Source organism: Cryptomeria japonica, chromosome 5 (genome assembly GCF_030272615.1).
Source record: "Cryptomeria japonica chromosome 5, Sugi_1.0, whole genome shotgun sequence".
Classification (NCBI taxonomy): Eukaryota; Viridiplantae; Streptophyta; class Pinopsida; order Cupressales; family Cupressaceae; genus Cryptomeria; species Cryptomeria japonica.
The window spans coordinates 584,670,963-584,681,444 of NC_081409.1; the positions used below are offsets into that span (position 1 = coordinate 584,670,963).

The window sequence follows — 10,482 nt, forward strand, 5'->3', positions numbered from 1 at the left end:
TATGCTCATAATTATTACGAGACATAATGATAACATATAAAAAATAAACTAAGCGTCTTTAATATCATATGGTTTGTACTAATCAATTCAGTGAAAGAGGGAAATATAGTACACAATTAAACAACACCTCTATGGCAGAGACATGCATATATGCATAGTATAAAAACCCACAAATACATTTTATTTGTTTTTCTACTTATTAAAATTTTGGACAGATTCAAAAAGATAAGAAGCATATTAAAAAATTCCACTAACTAATAGCAGCACTTAACCAGCGTTCCTGATTCTGTTAACAGCCAAAATCCTCCAAACTTCAATTCTATTGCTAATATACCTCATATTCAACCAATAATTTTGAATATCAACAATCCTAAAAATTGCTAATATTAATAGTCCTAAAATGTGAACCAGATGGAAGTGGAAGATTCTACATTAAAAGCGCTTCATGTCATCAAAATGCCATGTTTTCTTAAAGAAAAAATGCAAGCAACAATAATAGAAAAATAATATTTAAGATTTATATTGTAAAATTAAAGAGGTAATATATTATTCTCATACGGTTCAATCATTACATCTAATGTATTTGCTTTATAAAGTCATTATTTCTTATACAAAACTAATTTACAGAAGTGAACTACCCAACCAACTAATTAACCTAACTTGACAATAAAAGGGTAAAAATTTATTCAAAACAAAGAGAGAAATATAGCACAACAGGGTCAACCCGCCCAAAAAAAAAACTTCAAAGAGTTATCCAGATCAATAAGTTGATCCAACATAACAGATAACTCTGGAGATAGCTGAACCCTATTCTCAATAAGACCAATCCTCCATAAATTCAGAAATTCATTTGACAAGACAATCAACTACCCCATTCCATTCCCTAAAAATACGAAGGAAGATGATGTGTCCTCCCATGACTGAGTTCCAGCATGGTGGACTGGTATGAGAAACCAATACTAGAGAAGCAACGAGAAAAAACAGAATCACAATGAATTGAGACATGCCCGGTGCTTTGCTTACTAGCATCGAAAGCCTGTCTGATTCTGAGGACAGCAATCATGATCTATTTATTTGAAGGCTCTATATTTGCAGTTTAATATTTTTGTAATCTCTTCGCACAAATTCTTCCAGTCCTGGTGAAAGGAATTGTTACTATCAGGGTGGTATGCTTGTATAGCTTTTCGAAGAGCAGCCTTAACATCAGCAGGAGTATCAATTTTACCCATCTGACCTTTCTTCGGATCTGGATGGCTGTGTTCTCTGTATATGAATTTCAAAAAAGACTGCGAGCTTTTCTCCCCTTACACCTTAATCACATTAATTGCTTCTTCAATCCTCGCTGCATTTGCCTTTTGTTCGATTTGGTATTGATGCACCTTCAACGATGAGTATTTATACCACTCGGACTCTGCTATACGTGGACACATGATTTCTTGGGCAATTTCTGTGCTTTCTAAGTGGTAAGGATAGGCATGTTTTTCTGATTTCAAGACAGATGAATATACTTTCCCAATTCGGCTGAGGGCAATAGCATCACTTTCTGGATTTTTCTCTTTGCTAAGCGAAACAGAATGCCTATACCAATCAATGGCATCCCACACTAGTTCCTTGCTCACTGCTTCATCCTCAAATAAAGCCCTCTCAAGAATTGCATCTCCTTGGCAACGGGCTTGTATAGATTCAAATATAAATTCATGCAGCAACAACTGTTCCTTCAGCTCCTGAATTTTTTTTATCAAATCAATATCATTTGTGGAATTGGCAATACCCTCACCCTTACTTAATGGCAGATAACACTCCTTGATTGCATTCAAGCAGCGTTTGTAACCATTGTCTTCAATTCTTCTCTCTTATCCTTCATCTTCGCTGGTGATATATTTGAAGCCCTGATTAAAGATGAGTGAGACATAAAACATATAAAAAAGAGCCGCTAACCCTCTTTTCGTGTTGGATCTGCCATTTTCTAACTGTGCACACAGATCAACTAGTATGGGCTCAAAGCATACACCACTAGCGTCAATCTGTTCAGTTACCCACCCAATGATTTTGTCACCTATTGTCTCCTGTAACTGTGTTAACCATATTTCTGGTTTAGTACCAGACTCCCCCAATTCAAAAGCCAGTAAATAAAATTTAAGGGATTTTGATATTCGCTCTTTGGTAGCCCTGATTGCTTGCAAAGCTTCGCTACTTCCATCAGACCCTTGCATGTATATCTGCCATTCTGATTTTCCCCATAACCAATTTGCTGCTGCCAGATTTTTATAACTCGATGCTCTTTCGCTCTTATCGTGGCCTGCTGCCTTAAGAGCTTCTTCGTATAGGTTAAGAGCTTTGCCCAATCTGAGCCTCAATACACAAGACCCATAACAGCCATCGCGCACTTGAGAATATATCTCATTTCCTGCCTTTCGTAGGGCTTCGCACCTGCTGCTTTTCTCAGAACTCATTGTGGCAGCTGTAGTGCACAAAAACAATCATAAGTTAATTAAGATAACAGAAATTTCAATAAGCGAAAACAGGGTTTTAGATCATGAGATTTATTTGCCTCATCCATCAAAGCTAGAAAGAGGGAAAAAAATAAATAAGACAGAAATGTGATTGATTTAGAAAGTCTTGGGATTATAATGAATCTGGATGATGTTAGGGTGGCCCCTGTTTTTCTATTAATTAGCACCAAAATTATGAGGTTCTCACACAAGACAAGATACAAGATGAAAAAAGTAATTTTATATGTATTTGATTGACCTATGCAAAGTGATCTATAATGATTTGCACTACCATTTATAAACATTCCATCATTTTCTCTACATACTTCCCAACCCTCAATAACTAAATTGCTCTTTCCTTCTAATACTATAATTATATTAAGTTGTAAATTGTAAATTCAACTCTGGTTTTACTAGCATTTACATATGCAGAGCAGCTTGTAGTACAGGTTCTTATCAAAATATATGTCCTGAGGTTGAATCTGGACGCTTTTTCCCATTAATGACACTCTAACACAGTTTAAGAATGTTATTTGCTCCTGGGCTCTGGATCTAAACTGTGTGAAGGGATATCACCCTTTCTGAAAAAGTCTGTCTGGAGATATATATGAGGCGATAATTTCATCTTGTTAAAATTTGACAAGCAAGTGGAAAGGTTTGAGCTTTAGAAAAAAAAATTCTCAACGAGTCTATGATGGGCGAATATTTTATGGAGAACTTTTCTTTCAAAATATAAATTAAAATGTTGTTGCACTAACAATCTTTGTAACACAGACTCACAAATAAGGTAACTTTTCCTACCTTAGACCACTGTAAGTATCTTATTGTTGTTTTCCATCTGTTTATTTCGACTCAATCCAGGTTTTCGCATCATAAATCCCTCACGTGTGAACTTGTATCTTCTAGAAACTATTTATCTCCTTTTATTATGGTAAAGTTGTTATATTTTTTAAATTGAAATTATGCTATGGAAAAATATGGAGAGCTGAGATTATATAGTCAGAATCTTCTTTTATTATGCGGAAGTTATTATATTTTGTAACATTATACTATGAAAAAATGCGGTGTACTACAGAAAGAATAATATGTCAGGTAGCTGTCGATATGTTTTTCTTTCTTTTTTTCATTTCCATTCAAATTTGATCTATTAACTTTATTTTAAGTAAAATAATCATTAAAATTAAAATAAAAAACATAAAATTATAAAACTACTAATTCTACAAAACAATACTATTAGATTTCAACAGTAACTATTAAACAAAATATGCTATACAGTCACATAAAGTCATAACTTTAACCTTTTTAACTTTCTCTAAATTTACTCATTTATACTAGTTATAAGAACCAGTACATTTTAGCACTATTATAGGAAGTAAAAAATGTATTATCACGGTGGCTGAATTTTGTTTCAAGTTAGTAAAACATGTATGACATCTTTATTTGCAAATCATTATTTTTTATCAATGGGCCATTGGTTTGCTAGTGAAGTTGAATAGTTTTGAACCCACCAAAGATCAAGTCCTACTGAGTCCGAATGGATACCCCTCAATCATTGACTCTAAACTAAATAGGAATATTATCTGAAATCTAATTGATTTAACTCCACCCAACATAATTTTTTTGGAACTTCAAAACTAGATCTTCTACAATAGATATTATACTCTATAGAATGTACAAAAATGAATTAAAACCCCTTATAAATTCCATAATTAATATAGTAACGCAAAAGGATTTGTTTGGAACTTACTTCAAAATAAGATTTACTACAATAGATTTTATATTCAATAGAATGTACAAAAATGAATTAAAGCCCTTATAAATGTGACAATTAATATAGTAACACAAAAGAGTAGAATAAGTTAGGTGTCTACTTTACAAACACTTAGTTGGTTCTTTAATAAAACAACCTAAATAATATAGTTCATTTTCCTATGTTATATCTCTAAGCCCATGGGAAATGGAAAATGGGCTCACGGAACATCCTAAATCTTATGGAAAATGGAAAATAAGCTTATGGAACATCCCTAAAACTTATGAGAAATGAAAAACGGGCTTATAGAACACCCCTAAATAATATAGTTCATTTGTAGCTAAATAATTATATGAGTTTGATATAAAATCCCCCACCAAACAAAAAATGTAAAGCTATGTTATGTTTATTTTGAATAAGTATTTTGATATATTAGTAAATGATATAATTTTATGTAAAATTGATTTTTTATTTTTTACTATTTACTTATATATATATACTAGATATTCACTCTATTCACATGTTTATCATGCCTATATTTGCACACACTTCCATGTGCATGCTATCCATTGTGATCTATCACTTATATTGCATGTTTAATGTTAATTTGTAGATTTTGTATCACTAAAAATGATAATAGACTATTAATTAAAAAGATAATTTAAAAAAGATTCAATCAATTAAATTATCTCTAGAATGATATATATTTTATTCATTTTGTTTTACTAAATATTGTTTTTATAATAAATTTAAATGATCCACTTTTATATCTAATCATAACTTATAAAATTTATAAAATTAAAAAAATTATCATACTCATATTCAACTCCAACAAATAATAAATTATAAAAAAAATTGTCATATCCATATTCCTTTTCATGATGGATACAAAAAATCACTTTTTATATATGAAATCATACCATCCATAAACAAGCATGAAAGACTTAAACAAATGAAATCAAAGAAAGAAAGAAAGATTTTTTTATGGTCTACAATCAAGTTACACAGTTTAAGATCCAAGATGCAAAAGAAATGGAAAAGGAGGTTTAGTAGATTGTTCTTTGGTCTTTGCATACTCTTCTTTTGCTGGCTACCCATGAATCTCATAAACTGTTTGGCCTATTAAAAACATTCATTCAATGCAGACAATCCTATTAAAAACATTCATTTAATGCAGACAATCTTAATATGGGTCTACAAGATAATTTACAGCACTCATGTGAGAATTGAACTTATTAACATCTCTAAATGCTTTTTGTTATCCTTACACCACAATACTGTAAGGTAACTGAACAAGTCATTATCCATTGCACTAGTGGTATGATAAGCTAACCATATCAAAGGGGCCACTATCTTAGTTATAATAAAAATCTCCAACGGCCAAAAGACGTCAGGAAATAAGTCGGCCATTATACCGCAATCGAGAGATCCGTTCATACTTCCCACAAGGGTTTGTTCCTCTCAGATGTATATCCCAAATGTTTCTCAAGTAGAGGAACGAGTAGCTAAAAATAAAAATCACATGGAGAAACAGGGTAAGAAAAACATAAAAGTGAGGACAAGCAAATCATAAATCCTCAGATTGAATGTGTAAATTTTCTTTGGGGAGACGATTTTCCAGCAAATACAAGTTCATTTGGGCGTGTGGCTTCTTAAGAAACTGTTTCGGGATGACTGGGATGCACGCGATCTCTAGATCGTTTTCTGCCGGTAACAGAGGAATCGGGGCTTTGTTGGATCGATTATAGCAGTTTTTCATTGTTTTCGATTTTTAAAACACGATTCTAACTTACTAAAATTTTCTCGGATGTTAATTTTTCTCCACGACAACTAGTTCAACGGCAGAATTTTCCTTCCGTTTTTAGATGGAATAGTAAAAAGTAAATTTCCTTGTGTAGAAAGGAAAATTTCAGTACTCAACCTGATCTCTACTAATTTGTAAGCATTTATTTTTGTTCTTTTTCAATCTTTCATTCTGTACAGTCAAAGTAACAATCTTTCATTCTGTACTGTCAAAGTATCTTAATTAAAAAAAAAATCTATTTTCTGTTTAAAGGTTTCACAGCATCATTTTAGTTGTTTAATTAAAGAAATGCAAGAAGTCTTATTGATTGATAGTGAAAGATTGTGGGGTATCTATTCCATCAAAGTCACTTAGACAATATAAGTCTTAGTATAAAACCTCTTTGACTGATAGAGAAAACCATTTTAGCTGTCTGATAAGGGAACTTAAATCTTGGAGGGAAACTTCTTTGAATGGAAGAGTTCAAGTCTTTGACTGAAATTTTTTTTGACTTACGAACAGAAGTGTTTTAACTGCGTGATAAGAAAATACAAGTCTTAAGATGAAATCTCTTTTTATTGATAGCCAAAGACTAAAGGGTATCCATTCTGTTTATCATGAAGAAGCTTTATAAGCCTAAGATGAAGGAAGGTTGTGTAATGGCGAACCATATCAATGAATTTAATACATTGATCAGTCAAGCAACTGTTGACCCCGTTTTGACCTTGATGCCAAAAAGTGTACATCGTGGCTAATCTTAATCATGGTTAAGTTTGACTCCTATCTGGCATTATGGGTGGTTGCGTGGCAGTAAAAGGTGAATGAGCATGTTATTTGACTGAGCGCCTAAGTCACTTGAAAATTATGATCCACATGGTGGGCAATGTGATATGGATTTCAAATGAGTTTCTTTTTTCATTTACGGATGCTAAGTCTTGGTTAAGCTTGGAAAAGAAAAGCTTGGTTATATTCACATTCCTTTCTACATACTTCAAACCCTAGCCGCCACCGTGTCTTATGCTGTGAATGCGGAGCGTTTCTTTGAGTTTGCTCATGGGTTTTTGATATGTTTACCAGTTCAGTGCAAGTTTTCTGTTGATAGAATTCTTGACTCTGTTCTTTGGAATAATATGGAGTTTTTTATGTGGATTCTGCTGCCGCATTTCTACAGGTGTTTTTTTGTGGTCTTCAATGACAGGTATTATCTACATCTTTATTGTCTTTTTCACAAGAGCAGATTAAAGAACGATATGAAGAAAGCATTTTTACTCTCTGGTGGTTTTCGAATCAGTTAAGGTAAATATTTTTTTTGTTCTTTCCGTTTTTCGGAAATGAAAGATGAAAGAGTTTTTTGTTTTTGTAATATCTTCTGTCAGTTGAAGAAGAGCAGTTTTTAAAAAGAAAAAAAACAGTTGATGTAACTGTGTATTGTAAAACAGTTTTTTTGTCTAACCCTAACGTGGGTTTAGAAACTCTACTTCGAGGGTTTCTCATGAAGATTTGTTTTTGTTTATAAAATAGAGAAATAGTTCGTTGAAAGTTGTAACAAGTGGGAAAGAAAAAAACATTTTTGAGTATCATGGAGACAGAGAGGCTAATATTAGAGAATTTTATGCATTGATGTGCACATAAAGATTAATGTATTTCAGATTCAAGTTCAAAGATTGAGATTAAATACTCTCTCTGTTCTGAGGTTTTTTAAAAACAACTTCTTTGTAGTTGGATACATTTTATTGCTCCATTCTTTTGTTCCCATCATTGATATCTTTGTGATTACATTATTTTTTTGTAGTTACAAGGCTACCAGTGATTGAAACTTGAGTTTGTAGAGGAATAGGGGTTTAATTCTTCTTGAACAATGTACAGGGTTGGTGCCCTTTGAGATAATAAAAAGACTGTTGTCGAGTGGTTTTTCTACCCCAAGAAGGTTTTCCACTCAAGAAAATTTTTGGTGTTATGTTTTTCAATCTTGCCTCTTTGTATTTCACTAGCTGCTGCTCTGATACTTCAATTCTTGCTCTCAGCTGTTATTGCAATAACTATTTAGTTTTTATCTGTTCAGCCATCTTGTTTTTCTTTAAGTGCACAACGAAAATTATTCATTTTAATGATCACTTGTACATGCTTTGGCAATAGTATGTTTCTTAAGATCTAATTCATTTATTTCTGTAACCTGTAATGTCTCTGCCCATTTGTCCTATGTGCAAAACTGAGTGGTAAAATTTGGCACACTCTGATTCACCCCCCCCTCTCAGAGTGTTTTCACTTCCAACAGCAACCTCGGTTGGAATGACACAAGATGATAGTGAAGCACTTCTGAAGTTCTGAGCTGCTGTAATGTAACTTGACAGATTGAGTTTAATATAATGGATTCCCCTGCTGTAGTGTGGATGTAGGCAGTTTGCCAAACCACAATAAATCTGTTGTCTCCTTTTTGTCTTCTTTAAATTCTTTGTTTTATTTCTGCACTTTTATTTCACTTTAGAATCCAACACATTCCACCAAAGTTGTTTGGGACAGATCTAGACCTCATCCCTTATGATATCAGAATTTTTAACTCAACAATATTGGATTTCTGATAGACTCAGTTTGAACCATTCAACTTCATCAACAGAATAAATCCACATTGATAATCTATCTATCCTCTGTTCAATTAAATTAAAAGTAAAAAAAATGTCTTATGACACAAAATTTGCGCCATATACTTCATTCTTCACATAATCCCGTTTACCCCCAAATTCTAACATTCCGCCATAAATTTTGTCCCATGATCTATTCATTTTAAACAACAAATCTGTCTTTGGCGAGGATATACGGTTTTCTTACCATTACAGGAAGCTCTGATTAAATCGAATGCTATACATTTTCAAAATTATGTATGCCCTGTTTTTCATCTTTCTTATCCTATGTTTGTAGAATTAGAAGACAGAAATCTGTACTATATACTTCTCTACATATTCTTGTTTACCCAAATTTCAACATCATTTTACTTCAAATGATCTGCACATTTTAGACATATAATATTTTCTTTTGCGAGAATATACGGTTTTCATACCATCACAGGAAGTTCTGCTGTTCAAATCAAATGCTTCTACAAGCCAGACACATTCCGTATCTAGATTTAATCTTTATTGGATTAGCTTTGCTTCAATAACAGAACCAGAACAATTTCTATATACTCCATACTCCATACTCCTTATCTTCACCAACGAGTGGTTCATTTCTCAGACCTACTAAACATAATTTAACAGAGTCGGCAGTGAATAAGTATAGAAAGCCATAAATACCTGGTGTGCGATCTTCTATCCTCTTGAGACCCCTTAGCCTTAGCCTTTTCTAAATTTGCTGTAAAGATAGCTAGCTTTCTTCTGATTTCTATTGGAGTTTGGACTCTGATTTTATTCAGGATGGTCTTACGGAATTGAACAAATGTAATTATAGTTTTTTTTTTTTTTAAATTTAAAGTCTTTTCTACATAACGGTGAATTTGTAGATTAGGTAATGTTTAAAAAAATTTACTTTCTTTGAAAATTATAATTCGTATTACATATAATTATCATAAATTTACATCTAAAATTTACTATTTCCTCTTTAAATTTATTAAACTAATTAGTAAGATAACACCTCTAGTTTGCGTTAGACAATAAGCTATACATGTAAACTTATATTTAATGCGGTCATATTGTTTGGAAGAATTATTCGTAAGAATTATTCTTGAAAAATAGAGCAAAGAATTTTATGCCGTGTTAGACCCGTCTGGGAAGTTGCCAGAGCGCGTTTGTTACGGAGGCTTCTTCCGTTGTTGAAAAGTCTCCATGTCATTTTGTGGAAAGTCTTACTAAAGCCTTACAATTTTCAATATTTTAATAAATTTATTGTGGCATTTTTAAGTGAAGAGTGTGGAAACACGTATTTTGAAATATGTGCGATAATTAGTCAACGATAATGAAATACGAGAGCATTTGGATTTGATGAATTTGGAATTAAAATAAAGATAAAATAGTTAAAATAAATATGTATTTTAGATTTAAATTAAAAATTGGTTTAAATGTGATAGAAAGTAAATATTTGAAATTTGAGATTGGATTCAAGATAAGTATATTATCATAAAAGCGTGTTGTGAAATTTGAAGTTTTATTCAAAGATTTGGATTAAGTTTGTAGGGGGCAATCTTTTTTTTTTTTGGAGGACAACCATGATTTTTTTGTGTGTTCTTAAATCTTCAACCCTAGGAACTTTAGCACTTGTGAAAAAGCATTTGTTTGTGTTGGTGCCTATAAATAGACAACTTCATTCAATGATTTTGTAGTAAATTTGAACACATTGAGCATCAAATGTGATAGATGGATAAATAACTAATAATGACGTAATATCATAATAATGAATGATTGAGACTTGATGTTATTGATGAAGTGCAATAAATAATAGAGAAGTAGATTGAGAGCAATAATTAGGGT

General features: G+C 32.2%; 1 protein-coding gene across 1 annotated transcript; it reads right to left on the reverse strand.

Annotated features, from left to right (window-relative positions):
• Positions 1 to 706: 706 nt before the first annotated feature.
• LOC131876360 (uncharacterized) lies at positions 707 to 9,425 on the reverse strand. Its single transcript, XM_059221519.1, has 2 exons — positions 9,313 to 9,425; positions 707 to 2,461 (listed from the first exon to the last, which is right to left on the reverse strand). The coding sequence occupies exon 2, from the start codon at positions 2,451 to 2,453 to the stop codon at positions 1,854 to 1,856; it is 600 nt and encodes a 199-aa protein (XP_059077502.1). The 5' UTR covers positions 2,454 to 2,461; positions 9,313 to 9,425; the 3' UTR covers positions 707 to 1,853.
• Positions 9,426 to 10,482: the final 1,057 nt, after the last annotated feature.

Coding starts and splice junctions, on each gene's coding strand:
- LOC131876360 (XM_059221519.1), bottom strand. CDS start 2,453: ATGAGTTCTGAGAAAAGCAGCAGGTGCGAAGCCCTACGAAAGGCAGGA.